This window comes from Maniola jurtina, chromosome 3 (assembly GCF_905333055.1).
Source record: "Maniola jurtina chromosome 3, ilManJurt1.1, whole genome shotgun sequence".
Classification (NCBI taxonomy): Eukaryota; Metazoa; Arthropoda; class Insecta; order Lepidoptera; family Nymphalidae; genus Maniola; species Maniola jurtina.
The window spans coordinates 2020255-2043600 of NC_060031.1; the positions used below are offsets into that span (position 1 = coordinate 2020255).

The 23346-nt window shown below is 35.8% G+C and overlaps 1 protein-coding gene across 1 annotated transcript; it reads right to left on the reverse strand.

Annotated features, from left to right (window-relative positions):
* Positions 1–748: 748 nt before the first annotated feature.
* On the reverse strand, positions 749–22380 carry LOC123881134 (23 kDa integral membrane protein-like). Its single transcript, XM_045929741.1, has 5 exons — positions 22159–22380; positions 3752–3937; positions 2917–3099; positions 2283–2519; positions 749–1723 (listed from the first exon to the last, which is right to left on the reverse strand). Exons 1-5 carry the CDS (start codon positions 22219–22221, stop codon positions 1649–1651), a joined length of 744 nt encoding a protein of 247 aa, XP_045785697.1. The 5' UTR covers positions 22222–22380; the 3' UTR covers positions 749–1648.
* Positions 22381–23346: the final 966 nt, after the last annotated feature.

Below are 23346 nucleotides of genomic sequence, written 5' to 3' on the forward strand. Positions count from 1 at the left end.
CGTTTTGCTTGAAAATGAGTTAAAGAATGTATTCAGCCGCTAAGTACCTATATGAAGTCAGTTTTTATTCAGTGGACCAAATTAAAAAAAAAATGAGTATACAAGTATACACCTAAAGTGTAATTACACCGTTTTGTTCACCAGGTTCTCAACTTTAGTTGCATTAAATTAAAATGCAAAAAAAAGAAAAAAAAAAAAAACTTTAACCACTAGAGATACTAGTTTACGTCATACTTTAAAAATATTGGTACCTAACTAGAATTTGCAAATACATAATAAAAATATAAAGACTGAAATATTTAACGTAAAAATATGTAAACAACTAAATTAGTTTAGCACCCATAACAAATTCAGTGCGACATCCCTTACCTTAACTAGGTAGGTAAATGTCGAAAAATACTTGCAAAAATTATTCATTAAATGAATTATTTCGGCAGGGACTTAGAAAAATACAAATATTATATAAAGGCCATATTATGTGATCTTTTTTTGAAATCACTTAAGTAATATTTATTATTACATAAAAGTTTTATAAAAAGATGGCTTTATTTACGTTAGTATTTGATACAATAGGGTCTTGGATTGTAATAATAAAATGATATGATATAACGGTAGTTTGTGGCTAGAATTCATTATTAAAGAAAATGGTTTAAAAAAAATTAGATTTTCTAACTTTTTTAACATAAAAATATTTTCCCGCAGAAACTACTCTATTTTTTTGTAAAAAAAATTTACTTCAACTTCTAGATAATATATTATGTTAAATACTTCGGAAAATCTAAATTTTTAATTTTTTTTTAATAATAAATTCTAGCCCCATTAACTACCGCTATACCACATCATTGAATTATCACTATAATCCAAGATCCTATTACAATAATTTTATTAATGACTTAGGAAAAAAATAATAACAATCTATTAATGATGCAAAACAAATAACTTAGATACACCGTCGGGACTACTAGTTTTATCTAAAACAGATAATAGACACAGCAAATGTTTACAATAAGGATGTTATATAAAAACTAGCTGGGTACTGAAAAAATCAAATATTTAAGAAAAAAGTCATAATTATTAACTCACAGGTTGATTTTAACTAAAACACCTATTTATATTTAAATACATTATTGCAATTTCATGATAATAAACTTATTGAGTAGTAATCACTTAGTTCAACAACAACTACTTCTATTCTAAAATAAATAATAATAACTACAAATCTATTGATACTAAGTATATTTTACGTAGAAGGTAGGTACCGTTCAATTTACAGTTTTGTGTAAAAATAAATCTCTTAAAACGGTGCTCCTTAATAATATAGTACATTACTACCACTCTTATAAGTTGTATCGGCTAAAAACGAATGTAGACTCAATAAAATATAGACCTTATTGCTTGACATTAAGATTTTAAACGCAAGAACAATAGAGACTTGTGCCATCTCGTTCATGTTTCACGCGTACAAAACATGGCGCGTAGGCAACAACCAATAGCGAACGGACGCGCGCTATGATTGGCTGAGATATTTTCGTGACATTTAAAAATAAGACTAAAAATCGACTACTTCTGCGCAGGTATATCATTATAACTTATAAAAATGGTAGTACTGTAGCGGTTTTTTATTAACTTTTTAAAGCGCTTTTTCAGATTAAGCAGTTTCTCTTCCCTTGTCCTGTGTTTTGATGGTATGGGCCAACCACAGAGCAAGAACGATGCCAGCAACCTGAAAACGATTATTTTCGGTTAATACGTCTTCATCATGTCATAAAATATCTTCATTACATATGTGTTTGAGTCGTGACAACCTCCGGAAGACCTTTACAGTATTTGGATACAAGCAGACGTTACCTCTAAAAGCAGAAGAGGATGCCATAGACAATAACGACCATGCCAGCACTGTGATCTGCACTGAGCACTTTATTCTCGCAACCTTCTTATTAATATTTAGTGAGAGATCCGGTCAGATCGATTGCCCGGCAACCAAAGATATTCGAAGATCAGAACAGGTTGCCATAGACGATAATCATCATGCCGGCTCTGTAAACTATACTGAGTACCAGTAGCGTGCAGCTCATAGAGGTATAAAAGTACTGCCTACCCTAGTTGTAATAAATCAATACTTATTTTCCAATATGACCCGCCAGAAAATAATTTCATACCTTAATGCTTATCTTGACTTTAAACCCTATGCACGCCACTGCTGAGTACCTTATCCTCACAATTTTCCTGGTAGTATTTAGTGAGAAAGATAATTGACCATCACCATTACAGGAGAAACTTACCTCCAAAAAGCAGAAGAGGATGCCACAGACAATAATAGTCATGCCAGCACTATGAACTGTGCCGAGTACTTTATCCTCGCAACCTTCTTGGTAATACTTGGTGAGGGAGATGCAGTCAGAGCGCTTGGTTTCCATGGAGTGATCTGAGTCGTCGGGAGGGCAGCAGCTGTAGGCGGGGTTGAGGCGAGGCTCGGAAGCGATGTAGTTGTCAGGGCCGGTCACACCACAGCATTCCAACTAAGGAAAAAAATGTATGTATGTGTAAATCCACGGGCAAGGTATAAAAAAATAATTAAAACAGTATACTTATAGAACCTTCGCCATAGAAATAGTGGTTCATCATGAGTAGGTACTAGGTTACTGTTAGGGTAGCAATGAATAAAATCTAGTTAGCTTTAATGATTGCCAATTTCTGATAAGATGAAACTAGAAGAATACTTGATCAAATTACAATACTCAAATGTGAAAACTGGAGATTAAAATGAAATATAGCAATAAGCGCATAAAAGACTGATCAGTTCAGTCCATGGTAAGCATGATGATCTATCACATTTTAAATTACTAAAAATCAATAATATTTTTTTCTAGCAATCAAGCAGTTAGGGGACTAATTAATATTAATGATTACACTTACTTTGGTTTGGATGTTATCCCAGAACTCCTTGTAAGTGGAGTCCTCCTCACGGCTTGACTTGTTCTTGATGAAAGATGCTCGGAGCTGGGTCTTCATGGTGCCTTCGAGTTGTGGCCGTAAAGCTGCTGCGGCGATGCCCACAGAAAGCTCCAGTAGAATGATTAAGATGAGACAACCGGCGAACTGCAAGGGGACAATTTCATTCAAAACCAATAATTTAAAACTAAAAAGGTATAAACATTGAAATGACGTAGACAAGGTCAATTTATCTCTGAAAAGATTCCTCCCAGAAGCACTAGAATGTATGAACAATGAGACAATAAATACCTACAGGTATGTTAAAAATTAGTCTGATTTTGAGGAGCAATCTGTAAATGTTGAAAAGTTTGCGTCAGCCAAAATAATCTCTTCAATTATAGTAAGTAGACAAATCAGAGCCTCGATAGCTCAACGGTTGAGGAGCGAACTGAATTCCGAAAGGTCGGCGGTTCAAACCCCACCCGTTGCACTATTGTCGTACCCACTCCTGGCACAAGCTTAACGCTTAATTGAAAAGGGGAGTATAAGTCACGATTAGCTAATATTATTTAGATTTGCTAATATTCTTAAAAATAAAAAAATTGTACTATGACTATGTGACGTCACCTGGTGACCGGGTTTCCCCGAATATAGAGTTGATCAAAATTGTGGACAAATAAAATGGTAGAGCCTCATAGACTATTTTGGGAAGCGGTTGGATGAGAAAGGCTGAGGACAGGGCATGGGGGCACTAACTAGGGACGGACTATATTCACGGGCTAATTATGATAATGATGGTCAAATGTATGGAACTCACGATGTAAAGCAGTTTCGGGCTCTCCTTCCAAGCGCCGAAGCATCCGAAGGCAGCAACAAGAAGGATCAGCACGCCAACCACAATGAGGACGATGTCAGTCTCATGCCCCGTTGTCTCCATGCCAGCAAACCCCTTGATCATGCCCAGGTCCACGCATGCTGCTGCTATGATCACTATGCCGAAGATCTGGAACAATAGAATAAAATTATGACTAATTGTGGCAAATAAACAATTTGTTTTTACTAGCCCACGACTTCGTCCACCTGGATTTAATTTTTTTAATCATGTAGGATATCTTTAATTTTGCAGTAAATTTCCAGGATGTGAGCTACCTTTGTGCTTCAATAGCTCAACGGTTATAGGAGCGGCTGAAATCCGAAAGGTCGACAGTTCAAACCCCACCCGTTGCACTATTGTCGTACCCACTTAACGCTTAGTTGAATGGGAAAGGGGAATGTTAGTCATGATTAAAATGACTAATATTCTTTAAAAAAAAATCGTCAAGATTGGTTTACTATAAACACATAGAGATATTTTTCTTTAGAGTTTAAACTGCTACTCATGATGGCATTTGTCAAAAAAATATTTTTTTTGGCAATTAACGACGGATTACAGATACGATTGATCAATGATTGATCAATAACATTAATTTCTGCTGTCAAACAAAAACGATTGGTAGTCTGACAAACTTAAAAAATATATTTGTGCTTCATGGTTCCAATGTAATATTTTCATGCACGGAACCCTACTACAATTGGTACTTGTTTGTATAATAAAAGCTTTTAACATAATTAAATGCCTTAAAAAACACAAAGCTAAGTCGACATACTTTTGTTTGTGACAAATGGTTTAAGCTTTTTCCATTGCGTGCCTTATGTACATGAGTTATACTAAATCTAAGCCCTTGTACTTGTAAAGGCAACACGATATTGCTTTTAGTACGAATCAATTTATGAATATAAGCAAGAAAATGGTCAGGGTCTTTATTTTGATACTTTCTTATACTTAACAAAGAGTAGATAGTATACCTATATGCTTAAATACATACAATCTAACAGAAGTTAAAAACTGTTTGACTACCAGTGGCGTGCACAAGGTTCTAAGCCAGGGTTTAGTTTAGTATATTTTCAGGACGCAATAGAAAAAGAAGTATCGAGTTATTTCAACTAAGGTAGGTGAGCAGTGCATTTATGCTTCTATTAAGTACATTTTACTGCTTACCACAGAGTTAGAGTTAGTAGAGTTACAGTAAAGAAGAGTCCAGTACCAAGTAAAAATTTTGAGACGAATGCATTTGTTCACAAGATAGAGATGGTAAAGATGGTAGTGTCATAGGGCAGTATTAATATTATAGCCGTCACGGAACCAAAACTTAATAGTGGCATATCACTAAATAGGTCATTCAAAACCAAGCTTCATCAACCAAGTAGTGTTAGATACGTAATTAGTTATAACCATTATATAACTATGTTACAAATTCAATAATTGGCAATCAAAAAGTGTACAGTGGATTATGGTGCCCATTTTGAATAAATCCTTTGATTTTGCACACCGCTGTCTTTTGAAAACCGTTTTCAGAATCTTCGTCAGGGTTTTTTAAACTTTCCATTGTTGTTAATGTATTTAAAAGCATCAATGTTAACAGGGCTCTCTCCGTCACTCGCTTCATACAATCGTATTTCCAATTTCATTTGAATATTAAGCAACCAAAGTCCATAAAATTTTGCAGACATATTCTAGAAACTAATATCTGTGTCTGTGGTATTTTAGATTTTTCTAAAAATATGTAGTTTTAAAATTACAGGGGCTCGAAGATTTGTATGTAAATTTTTAAGACCGCGTAACTTTGAAACCGAATATTTTAAGAGAAATCTGGAAAACCACAGACATAGATATTAGTTTCTAGAATATGTCTGCAAAATTTCATGGACTTTGGTTGCTTAATATTTAAATGAAATTGGAACTACGTTTGTATGAAGCGAGTGACGGAGAGACTCCTCTTAACTCATCAGTGTGGATGTTACCAACAATGCAATAGTGACGAGCCTAAATGAACGCCTGTTACCAATTGTTACGAAGCGGCCGCTCAAGGACGAACAGTATTAATTGAACCAGTAAACATGTGGACAAGTGTTACGAATTACTTGGGCTAGACATAAATTGTATATAGTTCCTTTAAAAAAAAAAAAAAACAGCCATGTGCGAGTCAGACTCGCGCACCGAAGGTTCCGTACTCGGTTATTTTATTTGACATTATGCTCGACAAATCAAAATCTGTTTTAGAATATACAGGTAAAGCCCTTTCATATGATGTCCAACTTAGTATAGTTATCTTGCATTAAGAATTGAACATACTAATTATATTATTTACTAGCTGATGCCCGCAGCTTCGCCCGCGTGGATTGGTCAGATCCCCTGCAGCATCAGGATTGAGGAGTTGGACTCCAAATTTTTTATGAAACAATGTCGCGAAGTTCCTCTATCGATTAAAAAAGAAATGACGCAAATTGGTTCAGAAATCTCGGAGATTTCGGTGTACATAGGTAGGAAAACACAACTCCCTTTTTGAAAGTCGGTTAAAAAAGTAGCCTATGTTACTCCCTGGTCAATTCTCTACTTGTCTGTGAAAACCCCGTCAAAATCGGTCCAGCCGTTCCGAAGATTAGCCTTTTCAAACAGACAGACAGACAGACAGACAGACAGACAGACAAAAATTTTAAAAATGTGTGATTCAGTGTTGGTATCGTTCAAATAACCATATGAGCTTAATATGAGGTAGTTATTTCGAAATTACAGACAGACACTCCAATTTTATTTATTAGTATAGATTCATGAACACATTTAAATTTTTTTTGTGATATTACCCTTTACTTGTGCTTATAAGATCTACCTACCTGCAATATTTCATGATTCTAGGTTGACGGGAAGTACCCTATAGGTTTTCTAGACGGACACGACAGACGATAGTAAGCAAATGAGCAGACGGGTCACCGGTCACCTGATGTTAAGTGATTACCGCCGCCCATGAACATTTGCACTTTTGCAGCACCAGAGGTACCGCCGATGCGTTGCGGGCCTGGCACATACTAATGTTGCTACAAGCATAATTTCAAGTGTAGGCATATCTTTAAAGTTGAAACACCTTTTAAAAGACCTTGGAGCACCAAAGTTTGCAGTTCAAAGCCCACAATCATGTTATGCGCCAACGCGTTCGCATCCGATCACCGATATACTCGTACCTACTTACATATTGGTTAATCCATTGATGCATTCACATGTGAGTGTTACATGTAGTTGCGAAGGCTATTACGACAATGTGTTTATGAACTGTAGGTTGAAAAATTACGTATAAATCAACTTTAAAATTACCATGGTGGATGATATAATTATTTTTTTAATTATTAGAAATCTTAAGAGGGGTCTCTCCGTCACTCGCTTCATACAAACGTAGTTAAAATTTCATTTGAATATTAAGCAACCAAAGTCCATGAAATTTTGCAGACATATTCTAGAAACTAATATCCATGTCTGTGGTTTTCCAGATTTCTGTTAAAATATTCGGTTTCAAAGTTACGCGGTCTTAAAAATTTACATACAAATTTTGAGCCTCTGTAACTTTAAAAATACATATTTTTAGAAAAATCTAAAACACCACAGACACAGATATTAGTTTCTAGAATATGTCTGCAAAATTTCATGGACTTTGGTTGCTTAATATTCAAATGAAATTGGAACTACGATTGTATGAAATGGTATGAAACGAGTGACGGAGAGAGCCCTGTTAAGACCTCGGATTTATCTCAAAAAGAGCTTTATGTATGTGAATGTAATTTATCTAATTAATTATTATGTCACTTTTACCCGACTTCATAAGATATAGTCTTGGAAATAAGCTTTTTCGTGGCTATTTACATTGACTTTGATCAAATCTATGGCTATTTAGCATTTGTTTATGAATCTTCGTAACTTGATGGCGGTATGTGGGGATATAGTTCATCCTTCACGCTGACCTCATTTCCTGCGACCTACTTCCAACGACAGCTGATGGCGTGCTGAACTTTATTGCCCCATAAGCCACAGACTAAAGGATAAAGTAGACGAAGTCCTCGCGACCGTATATTCATAAGTGTTAGTTGTGAGTTACACGCACTAGCATTCCGCGTTTTCGAGCAAGCGTTGATTTGGTAGAAAGATCAGATTCTTCGAACTGGTTGTATTTATCTGCTGGTCCTTTGTTTATCTAGTCACAAAGTAGCTGCCGTGCGGGCAGTCCGAGATTTTTTACTCCTGAAGAAATTGAGACGTTCTGAAGTGTTAAGGGTAGAAATTATTTGTGTGTTAAAAACTGCTGGATCCCTCAACCAATTTTAATAGGATTTCTTGCATAAAAGCATCACCTAAAAGCAAAAGACCTAATATTGTAGGTTCATAGGTCACTCTGGGTGTAGTTTTAAGATTAAGAATTAAAAATACCTTGTTTATGATTGTGTAAGAAAAATCATATCAAAGTTGTCACGTGTAATACCTATAGCCACTAAATTCCGATACACTATATCGTGTGTTAACAACTACCTCAAGATGCTGCCTTATATCATGAGTCATAGACATCTAGACCTATATCAGATTAATTATTATTATTTATAAATAATTGGCGGGAATGGATTATAAATCACATTTAGTTATTAACTATTTAGATCAATACATATTGTGTCGTATTTTACATTTAGCTGATATAATTGTTACGTTAATTGTCTATTACATCACCATGGTTTTACCTCTGTGGTAATTTGTCAAATAGCTTTCTGAAAACTAGTACCTACTTACCTTAAAAATATATCTGTCAAACTGATATAAATAGCGAAGGAATCGAATAAAGACGGGTATTGAGAAATAATAATTGTAAGCGAAAACTATTCTCAAAAATACAGTGAAGTGAAATTGGAAAGTGTCTATTATTCAAACCTATCCCTATACTTCTGCAACACGTGATACGGTCCTAAATATAAAGTGCCGGCTCCCGGATCAGTCTCGGTCGTTGCCGTCTTTAATTTTCTTTTGTCTATGCCTCAAACGTGTGATATGGGACGGCATAAATTGTTCCGCGTATTAGAAGCAGTGGTTAAAAGTTAAAAATGGCTTCCACAAATGATGTAATAATGGTGAATAAGCGGAAATAAATATGCACCGTTAAATTAGAGCTTTTGATACAGCTTAGTGGAAAGAATTTTTTAAAGCAGATGTAGCTTTTTTGGTATGGCAGATTATTATGATCCCTTTGTGAAGAAATCAACGCTCAATAATATACGTTAAACTTTTGTTAAATTCTCTGGGTGTTTAAAAATTTGAGTGCAAATTTAACCACTTAATTTTTTACAATAATTTTTTGGAATCTCCTGATTATGTTATTAATAAAAACAACTTTACTTAATACCTAAATTTCTGAATCAGCATTAACTCCAAAAACATAATATGTACTTCTTAAATTATGTGAGTCATTGTGATCCTCAAAACCAAACTTAATAAAATGTCTGTCATTGGCTGTAAGCGAGCTTGATGAGCTTTTTGAGCAGACTGACTAATAACTCAAAATTTAAAAACCTCCGACAAAAAAACCTCTATAAGAAAACTAGAAAAGAGCTAATAACTTTCAAACGGCTGAACCGATTTTGTTCGATTATAGCTAAGAACACTCTCGATCAAAAAAACTAAATTAAAATCGATTCGTTTAGGAGCTACGATGCCACAGACAGATACACAGATACGCACGTCAAACTTATAACACCCCTCTTTTTGGGTCGGGGGTTAAAAAAATACATTTTCAAAAGAACCTTTTGAGAAAAGGACTTTATGAGAGAAGAAAGCAAATTCTGATAAATAATAAAAGGACATTATGACAAAGAGCATTTTGTGAAAAGGCCATGATACGCTTAGACGAGAATAAAAAATTTACACATGGACTTTGTAATTATTGTGGGCTATATTTTCCTTGTTTTGAAACAAAATGGATGCATTTTATACATCTGCATGCCAATTGTAGTAATTGGCTGTAGGTCAATTAGTGGCAAGGTATAACCTAACGTGACAACGAATGCTTCTACTAGTTACTATCATCCTTTGCGATCATCATTCCATGAAATCAATCCCACTTTAGACTTGAATTGCGTCAATTAGTCAATTTACTAAAAGACACGAGCAAGCGTCCTATTAAGTCCATTCAGAAATTCACGGACAAGGGTTAATTGCATAAGACAATCTCGATGACAATCGCTCGGATCAGTTTAGAATCGAACCCAGGACCTCCCACTTGCCAGGGAAGACATCAGATTCAGCAACTATATACTTAGCAACGTTATTAGGGTTCCGTACCTCAAAAGGAAAAACGGAACCCTAATAGGATTATTTTGTTGTCTGTCTGTCTGTCCGTCTATCCGTCCGGCCGTCAGTCCGATCGTCCGTCCGTCCGTCCGTCGTGTCCGTCAAGAAACCTATAGGGTACTTCCCGTTGACCTAAAAAAAAATACCCGAGTACGGAACCCTCAATGCGCGAGTTTGACTCGCCATCGGCTGGTTTTTATTATAATGACCGCGAAAGTTTTTAGCACCTCACTAGGAGTAGTAATATGGCTGTTGTCAACCTCTGACACGTAATAATTATAGGCGTTGGGTCATTTTATCTATTTATACAATCATCATGATCAACCCATTTCCGCCCCACTACTGAGTACGGGTCTCCTTTCAGAATGAGAAGGGTTTAGGCCATAGTCTGCCACGCTGGCCCAGTGCGGATTGATAGACTTCACACATCTTTGAGAACATGGAGAACTCTCAGGCATGCAGGTTTCCTCACGATGTTTTCCTTCACCGTTGAAGCAAGTAATATTTAATTGCTTAAAACGCACATAACTGAAAAGTTAGTGGTGCGTGCCCGGGTTTGAACCCCCGACATCCGATTAGGAGGCGGACGTTCTAATAAATAGGCTATCACACCTTTTATTTATACAATACTTTGTTAATACTAACGAGTACCATAGAAATATGCAGAGCAGCTAATCAGAGCAGACCTTATTCATTAGTGGGACGGTAATTACTTCTAATAAGCAGCCACCTAGTTTATTTTTAGACAAAAAAGACCTAAAGCTCATTAAAATGTATGTAATTTTCTGTGCGATCAATATTTGATTTGACCTACTCTACTTCCCTGACCCTGTTATCACTAAATTGTCAGGTAGTTATTAGTGAAAACTAATGTAATCACACTATCACACTAATATTATAAAGGCGAAAGTTTGTATGTGTGTGTGTGTGTGTGTGTGTGTGTATGTTTGTTACTCCTTCACGCAAAAACTACTGGACGGATTTGGCTGAAATTCAGAATGGAGATAGATAATATCCTGGCTTAGCACATAGGCTACTTTTTATCCCGGAAAACCAAAGAGTTCCCACGGGATTTCGAAAAACCTAAATCCACGCGGACGAAGTCGCGGGCGTCAGCTAGTATAATCTATTTTCTTTTTAAATTATTTGGGACTACAATAACTATACTAAAATAAGTAAACATTCTTGATGAATTTATACGCTTCCTAAGTACAGTGTCCTTTAATAAATATGTGAAAACCGTGAAAACCCCTTTCGATGTCCATCCTAGTCTCACTGGTCACAAAAGCAAATTATCTCTACCTATATTTTCTTAGGCAAGCGTATATTATTTTCAGTCAGTGGATTGATTACTATGTTTTGAATGATAGTTGTTATAAAACTAGCTGTACCCGGCATGCGTTGCAATGCCGTAAACAAACATGTTTTTTTTATTCATATATATGTATATAGTATTTTTGACGTGACAACGTCTTATAATTCGATAGAGCCGGCTGCACGCACGAAAAAACATGACTCATGCGGCGTTACCTCGCTCTGAGGCGTTCCATGTAAGGCTTGAAGTGCAAGCGAGAGCGCGGATCGAGCGACAAAGAAGCACAATCGGCCTTTGTTGTCACGTTCAACTATCGTCAGTAAACCGACTTTACAGACAACCAATTTTTTATGCAGGAACCATCTCGGGCGCCCTCAGAACACCCTACCAAAGTTTCATAACAATCTGATCAGCGGTTTAGCCGCCTATAGAACACAAACATACAAACATTGATTTTTATATATAAGATTAAAATCTAGGTAATTACTTGTACTTCCCCAGAATACCTACCCAACAAGGCTCCAACAGCCATCGCTAAGCTTATCAGTATGCACAAATCTATCGTAAAATAATAACGATGTGGATTCACCTAAACAAAAACTCTATAAGGTTTTACTACGCTAACCAGGTCATCGATTAACCATCAACAAATTGGGTACAACACCTTCTACGTCGTATAGTGAATGTACGAGGAGGTACCATGTAGGGCAGGACAGGTAAATAATTGATGTAAGTTGTAACTACTAGCTATCAGTCAAATGTGGAAGTTCGATTTGTGTTTCCGGAAAATTCCACCGCTTTTAATGGATACCTTCAGGTTATAAATGAGTTTTCGGGGCTTAATAGGTGAATGCGCTGTAGTAAGCCTCCTAATAACAAACACAACTGGTCAACACTCGCACAAAAAGGGTTCCGTACCGTCGTATTTAAGATTATGTAGATACTTAGGGATCATAGACTTATTATATTTATCGATGTTATGGGTAATCATTACAGTACAGTTTCCGGCCAAAGGCAAAATGAATGTTGATAAACTTTTTTTTAAATTAATTAATTTATTATTTATTTCTTTCTTTCTTGGCACCATTCCACGCGGCCATGATTTGTATATTAATTAGATAAGGTTGTAAGATTTTTAAATTGTTACAATATGACGATTATTACGATAATTAATTGTTAAAAATGTCAGAAGAAATCGAGCCGACTGAAAGCTTTCATCGAAAATGCTGTATTATTCTTTTGAAATAGGCAAAGAATCACTCCATACTTACACCACATAAGTACTTATCTATCTACATTGCATCCATGCGAAACCGGGGCGGGTCGCTAGTTATAGTGTAAAAGCTACGCCCACGCGGCAGTTTTTACAACCTCGCATATTCAATGTTATTTCATTTCATCATACAATTCCTTTCACACGACACAATTGAAGAGATTAGCCATGCATGATTGATGAATAGTGACGAAGTCTTTTTAATTTTTATGGCTTATAGATGAGTCACTGGGCATAGTAAAGGCGCCTATGTCATGAATATGTATGAATAAATATAAATAGAGACAGTCAAGGGTAAGTTACCTTTTCGTTGCGAGGGTTCTGTACTGATTTACAGTTTTTATTCTTTGAATGAAAGTTCTTATCCCAGACAAGAGGCTCCGAGGCTACTTATGATCTCTAGTTCTGAGTTAGAGTTAAGGAGACTATTTTGTGTTTGTGTAGAGAAAAGAGACCTATGCAAGCTTGTGTAAAGAGATAAATTAAACTGATCGAACGACTCTTAAAATCCAGAACACTTGACCGTTAGAATTGGGATCTATTTTCAATATACAACAAACTAGCAAGTAGTAAGTGTTAGGTACATATTATAAAAGGCTTTTTACGAGATTTTTAATATTATGGTATAGCTTGTCTAAGCTGAAATGACGCGCCCCACTACATAATTTTGTTGATTTGCGGTATTGGGGCGCATCATTTCAAAATAGACAAGCTATACCTGTACTCACTACTCAGTTACCTATCACACATAATTATTGTGTACAAAGATTAATATAATATGATGATTGTAGATTTAAAAAAAAATAAACAAAAAACCTAGATACAATCTTTCCTTACACTATCGAATTACCATCTAACCACAGTTTTAAGCAGTTTTTTTCACTATGGTTCAAATATTGAGAAATTCAATACCAAGAGGTTGCCAAAGGTTGACTAAATAAATTACCAAGACTTTAAACTACTTCCGCATTGTTGAAGAATCAATGTTTGGAATGTCTAATAATGTGTTCAATATTTTTTTTACTTAACAGGGCTCTCTCCGTCACTTGCTTCCACTCGCTTCATACAATCGTAGTTCCAATTTCATTTGAATATTAAGCAACCAAAGTCCATGAAATTTTGCAGACATATTCTAGAAACTAATATCTGTGTCTGTGGTGTTTTAGATTTTTCTAAAAATATGTAGTTTTAAAATTACAGGGGCTCAAAGATTTGTATGTAAATTTTTAAGACCGCGTAACTTTGAAACCGAATATTTTAATAGAAATCTGGAAAACCACAGACATAGATATTAGTTTCTAGAATATGTCTGCAAAATTTCATGGACTTTGGTTGCTTAATATTCAAATGAAATTGGAACTACGATTGTATGAAGCGAGTAGAAGCGAGTGACGGAGAGAGCCCTCTTAAGAATTTAGAATTCGGTGAAGTGTCAGACATGTTTATTCAACAAGTAAGATGTGTTAGCGCTCACCTGCAGAATGGAGTCTTAACTATTGATTTTAAAAGCGCCTGAGTTTTTTTTATTCTGAGAGTCTGAGTCACAGCGTCTTTTTTGATAGCAATTCAAACTAAGTGTGCCTATTGAATCTCCTCCGTGTTTTTGTATCTTAGTAAGTTATTAGCAAAAATAACTTACTAGCCACTCCACTCCACTCCGTAGGTGTGCGTCGGATCCCAGACTTAGTAATAGAGCTTCCGCTGTTGTTAAAGAAAGGTTTGGATATGGTTTTGTTCCCCTGAGATATTATGTCCGGTATAGGGCCATGACGTAAGTACGTGATCATATACAGAAACATAGTAGTACAGAAACATACGATAAATAGAACCTCGGACGAGAAAACTTTGCTCGTTTTAATATCTATATTTACAAGCCAAATGTCTATTTGTGGTTACATACTAGATGATACCCCACAACTTCGTCCGCGTAAGTTTCGGTTTTTGAAAATCTCGCCGGAACTCTTTGATTTTCTGGGACAAAAGCACTTTCTCTGCACGAAAGAGGACTTTTTCGCTGTGGTTTTTCAAAAATCCTATGGGAACGATTTTCCAGGACAAAAGCGTATGTCTTAAGGGTGGGTCGTGAAAAGTTATCAGACAGAAATGTGGACAGATGGACACACTTTGGCATTCGTATGGATCTACTAGCTTGGGAGTTACGAAAGTGAAAATACCTAATGTAGGCAAGACTCTAAAGTAACAAAATTTCTTTTTGTTTTCTGTACCTAATCGGGTAGCATGTCAACCCTAACAAATACTTATAACTTTAACCAGTATTGTGATAAAAAATGGATCAACCTTCACGCGCCGTTTAGTCTAGCCAGAAACAAAACACATTGTGCTCGTAACAATATCCTTTGTATCGGCTAGGTCTAGAATTAATAATAAACCTATTTACCTAAGCCTGTTCATTTGCCTAGCCATGACAAAAGCAATATGAAAGAATTGCTTGATAATGAGGATTTGGATTGCTCGTTGCGGAGTCACTGTTGACGTCAGTTGGGAAAGTTCTGACAACGCGTCGAGGCTTCGACGTCACTGGCAGGCGTCAAATGTTAACTGCACATTTGACGCAGGTAAACCTGAAGTAAACCTATTTTTCTTTGATTTTACGTCACCATAACCTATTATTTGACATAATTACCTACCGATTCAAGACCAAACCAAGTGTTCCATCATTTTAGTTCACTCTGGCGGATTTCACAAAGTTCTGATATTGCAGTGAATATAAGCGCCGCGTACGCTGCTGCACCGTAGCACGGCACGACACCGCGTCGTAGCACGACACGACGCCACAAAGATCCAGCAAGAAACTCGGCAGTTGCTCTTTATTGACTAACAATAACGAACAAACTATAGTCGCCCAAGATAATTTGTAGTAGCAAACTGTACATGTTAAATAATGTACAGAGAAAAAATACCGGTCAAGTGCGAGTCAGGCTCGCGCGCGAAGAGTTCCGTACCATTTACATACCACTGTGTTAATGTGATTTAGTAAACTAACCTGTTTTCCGTGAACACATTCTAATATTTTTTTGTGATGTAGCCACAAATTCATGGCTTTATTTTTTTAACCCCCGACCCAAAAAGAGGGGTGTTATAAGTTTGACGTGTGTATCTGTGTATCGGTGTATCTGTGTATCTGTCTGTGGGATCGTAGCTCCTAAACTAATGAACCGATTTTAATTTAGTTGTTTTTGTTTGAAAGGTGGCTTGATCGAGAGTGTTCTTAGCTATAATTCAAGAAAATCGGTTCAGCCGTTTGAAAGTTATCAGCTCTTTTCTAGTTACTGTAACGTTCACTTGTCTGGGGTGTTATAAATTTTTAATTTACACTTGTTATTGTCTTAGATTAAAAAATGTTATTTATGGTTGTGTCAACAACTTATAGTTCTTTTTGATTTGTGGTAAGGTGGTTTTTATAGACATGCCTATGGAACCCTACCTCGATGCGTGTTCTGTTCTAACACGCAGCTGGCTCTTTTTTTTAAGATGTGCGTGACTTCTATAAGATGAACAACGCCGTGGACGAGGTATACCTACTAATGAGAGAGGAAGCCTTATATAGTGAAATCGGGCCGAGCTCACTTGGTTATGTAACCCGTGAAATATACCTACGCGGCGTGTCCCTTCGACGGCTCTAGCATATAAGTCTTACCAGAAAATCATTTTATTTTTTACTAGCTGATGCCCGCGACTACGTCTGCGTGGATTTACATTTTTCAAAATCCCGCGGGAACTCTTTGATTTTCCGGGATAAAAAGTAGCCAAAATGTGGTAATCCAGGGTATAATCTATCTCCATTCCAAATTTCAGCCAGTTCCGTCCAGTCGTTTTTGCGTGATTGAGTAACAAACATCCAAACATCCACATTTTCATCACACTATTTAATATTATAAAGGCGAAAGTTTGTATGTGTGTGTGTGTGTGTGTGTGTGTGTGTGTGTGTGTGTGTGTGTGTGTATATTTGTTACTCCTTCATGCAAAAACTGCTGGACGGATTTGGCTGAAATTTGGAAAGGAGATAGATAATATCCTGGATTAGCACATAGGTTACTTTTTATCCCGGAAAATCAAAGAGTTCCCACGGGATTTCAAAAAACCTAAATCCACGCGAGCGAAGTCACGGGCATCGGCTAGTATTTATTATATTAGTAGGATTATCTTTAAGCACTGCGTGCTAGTGTTTGTAGGCTCAAATAAATAAAATATTTGTCCCAGGCACATTAGGAAGTCGGATCTAGTGCGTAAGCTACCATACACATAGTTCTATGACTACTTCGGAACGTATTTTCACGGATTCGGATGAGCACCCTAATTTTTGTCTTTTCTGGCCACTTAAGTGCTTACTTTTTAACCCCCGACCAAAAAAAGGGGTGTTATAAGTTTGACGTGTGTATCTGTGTATCGGTGTATCTGTGTATCGGTGTATCTGTGTATCGGTGTATCTGTGTATCTGTGTATCTGTCTGTGGCATCGTAGCTCCTAAACTAATGAACAGATTTTAATTTAGTTTTTTTGTTTGAAAGGTGGCTTGATCGAGAGTGTTCTTAGCTATAATCCAAGAAAATCGGTTTAGCCGTTTGAAAGTTATCAGCTTTTTTCTAGTTACTATAATCTTCACTTGTCGGGGGTGTTATAAATTTTTAATTTACACTTGCTATAATTAATTATTGCTAACGATACTGTGGTATCTAAAAGTGTATTTGGGTGGATTTATTTTTCATTGCCGGGAACTTGAACATGGGCTTTTGAATAAATTAGCCATGATTGTGCTATCGCGTGACCCAATCGTGGTCCACACCTTGATGCTTTATTTATTTCTTGCACGAATTTTGCACTAAGTAGCTTATGTTACCTACTACATTTAGTGGGTATTACTATTCAAGTTTATTAATCCCCGACCCAAAAAGAGGGGTGTTATAAGTTTGACGTGCGTATCTGTGTATCTGTCTGTGGCATCGTAGCTCCTAAACTAATGAACCGATTTTAATTTAGTTTTTTCGTTATAATTTATTTTATAATCCAAGAAAATCGGTTCAGCCGTTTGAAAGTTATCAGCACTTTTCTAGTTACTGTAACCTTCACTTGTCGGGGGTGTTATAAATAAATTTAAACTTGTTTTAATCAACTAATTGCTGTCCTATTTCGATCTGACGACGAAAAGCTCTGTTAAATCCGAGTAGCCTGTAACCTTGGGGTATACATACCCATTGAGTTATGTCACATCCATAGTATATTAATTTATCACTACTAATATTATAAATGTGAAGGTAGGTATGTTTGTTGGTTGGTTTGTCCTTCTTGCTTATAAACTTAGGTCAACTCATTGTGAGAGCGTAGATATAGGAAATCAGCATCTATATAGCAAATCCTATCACGAGCGAAGGGTTCCAGATTTTTAATTTTGCTGATTATGTGCGAAACGAACTACTATGAAGCGCGGGCGAAGCGAGCGCAAAATATTTTTCCCGTGAATTTTACAGTTATATCGGAAATACCATCAAGGCACCCCTGGGATCTTGCGTGCCTGTCATTTGTATTGGATGGGGTAAATATCTATGTAAGTAATAATAAGCAACATTAGTTTATTCATCAGTAGGTAATCACTAATCACTGAAACCACGTGTACCTACGTCACCCATTGTAGAGAATGACGCATACTATTGAATAAGCGTGAACGTGTCCGAGTTCCTTTGATTAAGGATAGGCCGTATTACAGCATTCGGTACTCTGCAGGTGAATAGAATTATTCATTACTAGAGAATGCTCGCGACTTCGTCCGCGCGGATGTAGGTTTTTAAGGATCCCGTAGGAACGGTTTAATTTTCCGGGATCAAAAATTGTCTATGTCAATTACAGGGTTGCAAGCTACCTGGGTAACAAATTACATACCAGTCGAATAAGAGGATGGATCTTTAGGAATCCCGTGGGAACTCTTTGATTTGTCTATGCCTAGCCTATAATATGTCCATCCCCAGGATATAAGCTAACTCTGTACCTTTCGTCAGAATCGATTACACTGTTGGGCCGTAAAAGGTAGCAGACAGACAGACACACTTTATTTTATAATATTAGTATGGATAAGTATAAGTAAGTATGGATGGATATAGTCCAAGATCCCAGTGTCTTAACTCTCATGTAAGAAGGTTTCCTCACAATGTTTTCCTTAACTATTATACTTTTCGCTGTCCTAGTAAAATAAATAAAAAATAAAGACTCATTGCGGCTCATTGCGGTTGGAGTAAGTAGCAAATTACAGTGGATGATTTAGTCAATATTAATAAAAAAACAAATCATTTACTCATTTAACTTATTTACATCAATCTGACGTCATCGATGCGCAAGCAAACACACAGCTATGAATAATATAACATTGAAATTGTTCGACATACCTATAGTTTAATAGTAAAGTTAAAGTTAAAAACCGGCCAAGTGCGAATCAGACTCGCGCACTGTGGGTTCCGTACTTGGGTATTTTTTCCAACATTTTGCACGATAAATCAAAAACTATTATGCATAAAAATAAATAAAAATCTGTTTTAGAATGTACAGGTCCCTTTCATATGATACCCCACTTGGTATAGTTCTCTTACTTTGAAAATTGAAACATATTTTTTTTTAATGATGTGACCACAAATTCGCGGTTTTTAGATTTATTTTAGAACCCTAAAAACGTGTTAAAAAGAATAAAGAAAGAAATCAGCCTATAATTGTGGTTGACGTAGCAAGTTATAAGTTGATTATGATTTGTCAATATGAATAAATAAACAAATTATATAAGTACTCATGTTAATTCGATTAGTAGCGCATATGAAAATCGTTCAAATTTTAATAATTTGATTAATTGTGCATGTGCAAATCTTTCATATTAATTTGATTAATAGCCCATATGCAAATCTTTCAAATTTGATTAATTACGCGTGTGCAAATCGTGTACATGCGCACAAAAAACAAATGAACACGACTTTTTAGATCACACTAGTATTATAAAGAAAGTTTGTGTGTATGTATGTGTGTAGGTATGTTTGTTACCCTTTCACGCAAAAACTACTATTGGACGGATTGGGCTAAAATTTGGAATAGAGATAGATTATACCCTGGATTACCACATAGGCTACTTTTTATCCCGGAAAATCAATGAGTTCCTACGGGATTTTTAAAAAACCTATATCCACGCGAACGAAGTCGCGGGCATCAGCTAGTCATAGATAAAGGAAAGATGAGATTTACATCAATCTGAGATCATCGATGCGCAAATAAACACATCTATGAATAATATAACATTGAAATTGTTTAACACACCCATTACTTTAATAGTAAAGTTAGCATGAATCATTTTCAAGTTATTTGCAAGATGTGAATTACTTGATCAGCTTAATGACCGGAAGATCTATTTAACCATTTAAAAGCCGTTGTTCTAGTGTGGTAACAATAGAATAAACTTATGAAAAAAGTTAAACCAACATAAGAAGCTATAAGAAACAACAATATCGACTAGACTAATATTTAAAATAATTATTTAACTGTGTAAGTCTTATCAAAATATAAAAATATTTCTTTAAATTATTTATCGATATTACAATATTATGTCGTTAAATCACGAAATAAGCCTAAAATTATTAGTGTCGGAATCTCTGCCATATATTTTGTTATATTTAATGTTTACTAACAAGCTGATTATGTAAATCATGTCCACGTAGACGTGTCTCAAGGATGTCCAACCGATTTCCGTGACGATTCGCCGATCCTCTGCACAAAACACAAAACTGGCCTCTTTTTAGGGCTCCGTAGACCGAATAGTTGAGCCATTACGAACGTGCGAAACTCATAAACCATTTTTATTAGACCTCTCTCTCGGTCGGAAGGAAATTATCGTGAAGAAACCTACATGCCTGGAGGGTTTTTCAAACTCTCAAATGTGTGTAAAGTCTGCAAATCCGCACTTGACCAGCGTGGTAGACTATGGCCAAACCCTTCTCATTCTGAAAGGAGACCCATGCTCAGTAGTGAGCCAGCCATGGACTGATGATGATGATGATGCACCCTAATGAATGCCTAAAATAACATTGATACAGCTACAAAGTATGTATAGATAAAGTTTTTGTTATTCAGATACAAGTTAGCCCTTGACTGCAATCTCACCTGGTGGTAAGTGATGATGCAGTCAAAGATGGAAGCGGGCTAACATGGAAGTGGGGTATGGCAGTTTTCATTAAACCCATATCCCTTTGGTTCACGGAATCGTGCCGGAAAGCTAAATCGCTTGGCGGCACGGCTTTGCCAGTAGGGTGGTAACTAGCCACGGCCGAAGCCTCCCACCAGACCAAAGACTAGTATGTACCTAGTAGTTTTTTTTAAATATTTATTTTGACAAAAACAGTCATTACATAGAAACTACTTATTACATACATAGTTTCATAACATAGAGAAAGTGTATAGGAGCAGGACAATAAGCAGATAGTAAAGTATACATATTATTGTAAAAAAAAGCAGCAGTTAAAAATTATAAACAAAAAAGGAAAAAAAACATAACACGATATCTTATGAAGGTATTGTTTTGGTAGATGTAAAGTATAGTAAAGTAAATATAATAGTGTTATGACTTATTTAGTTCCTGATGTTCCTAAGCCAGTATTCTCTAAGGCAATCTACTTTTATTATGGAGGCCTCGATCTGTATCGTTCCGATATGGTTTTATTACTAGTAGAGTAAATCAGACAGAGGTCGTATTAAATATAAGTAGATATTTTGCGTAGAAATGTAACAGAAAACTATTAAATACAATTTCCCGGTGATAATGTGATATAAAGTTAATCAAAATGGTGATAGTATTTACCGCAACTAATGAATTCGGTAAGATTAATTTATTTTTTGCTCTATCTTAGCAGCATGTCCCTGTATTAATATTTTTAGTCTATATAAATTATATTATTCAAAAGTAATGGACTCAAAAAAGGGCTAGAACTCAGAGCCGTAATGCTAGTAAAAAGAATAAGAATGACATATCATTACTAACTTTAAGTAGGTACCTAATTTAGTATGAACAAAATCTGATCACGATTCAAAAATCGAACGATTGTTAAATAAAGCCTGCTGTTTAATGTTTATTAGTATTATTTTGTTCATTTTCAAGTCCTAACTATTCGTTACATTATTTCTAATATTTCTGCTGTCCAAGTCTGATTTTATTGTTAGCTACTCACATTTTTATTACAAAATAATATATTTAATTAATACAAACGGAATAAAATTCGCAGCCGGCCGTGAAATATAAATAAGCCGAGCACTAGGGCAGTAGGTACGATTATTTTCTTCAGTGACTAGGGCACGCTTTTCACAACGGGACGAAAATAACAACCACGAAAATACTACTGAAATCTCCACTGAAAAGAGACAGCAATGTCAACATTAGATTAAAGAAAACAGAGACAAAACACTCACCATAAACAAACCGTTAAAAACAACCAGAAGGTATTTTATGCAATTCATCCCGCAGCTCTCCATCTTCGAAGTTTAAATCACGTACCACTCAACAGATTATAATTTAAAACAAATGAAAACACGATTTGAAATTCGAACGTTATTTTTTTAAACGCGTTCGCGCGCTCTACCGACTCAAGAACTTATGGCGGTTTCAGCCACGCGTCTATGTAGTTATTTGTCGGCTAGTTGTCCGCATATTGTCGGCTGTCGGCTACTTCGGTATTTAGTAGTTTAGAGCTTTAGTATCGCGTGAGAGGGTAAGACCACGCACTGAAATCACCCCCAAAATTACTTTGACCTCTAATTGTACTGTCGTAAAGTAGTGATAGGGATCAGATTAATTGGTACCGAAACAAGCAATAGGTTACTGATCTTAAGTTATCGGTATTACAAATTATTGAGGCGTTAATGGAAATTCATTATTATGTTTAGAAAACTTTAACCTTTTCCGAGCTATGACCGAAAAATTACTATGGTATAAAAATTGAAAAGTTTGTTTTATAATCTTTTCCGTTTGGGTAGTTATAGGCAAATATCGGAGATCACACAGCATTAGCAATTAGTAAAATTATTTATCAATTACTTACTTATGTTAAAAAAAAAAAATATTTTTTAATTTATATTTATTAATTTTTTAATTTATATTTATTAAATTTAAAAAATATACAGAGAGTTTTTGTTACATTCAGCGCCACAAAAACCACAGTTGGTTTTACCAGGCACTGAGTTAACTTATTATAGCTATAATAATATGATCAAACTCTACTCATTACTTACTTAAATATTGAATTTATATAATGAGTAGCTGGCCCGCCCCGCTGCGCTTGAATGTCGGGCGGAATTTATCATAATCCTTTTTCTATGGGGCTCTACGTTACAAAGAAAATATATCTATATATCTTATGTTGAAATTATAATCTACCCAAAGGTTTACAAAACTGTGCGTTGATATTATGTCAGTCAGTAATTTTTTTTATTTTAAATGGAAAAATTTAGTTCATAGCGCACATTACAGATCAGTGCTGAATATTCCACGAAGAAATGCGAAGTTTGCACCGCGTGGTATAATAACGTGCGCTTACCATAAGGCATAAACCAACGAACTCCGATATGGTATGGTAATATCCCAAGGCCACAAAATACTCT

Excerpts from the sequence above, each read along its gene's own strand:
- LOC123881134 (XM_045929741.1), bottom strand. The coding sequence starts at position 22,221 with ATGGAGAGCTGCGGGATGAATTGCATAAAATACCTTCTGGTTGTTTTT. Across the intron at positions 3,100-3,751 it reads GCCCGAAACTGCTTTACATC|TTCGCCGGTTGTCTCATCTT; the intron begins GTGAGTTCCATA and ends GTCCCCTTGCAG. Across the intron at positions 1,724-2,282 it reads TCCTCTTCTGCTTTTTGGAG|GTTGCTGGCATCGTTCTTGC; the intron begins GTAAGTTTCTCC and ends AATCGTTTTCAG.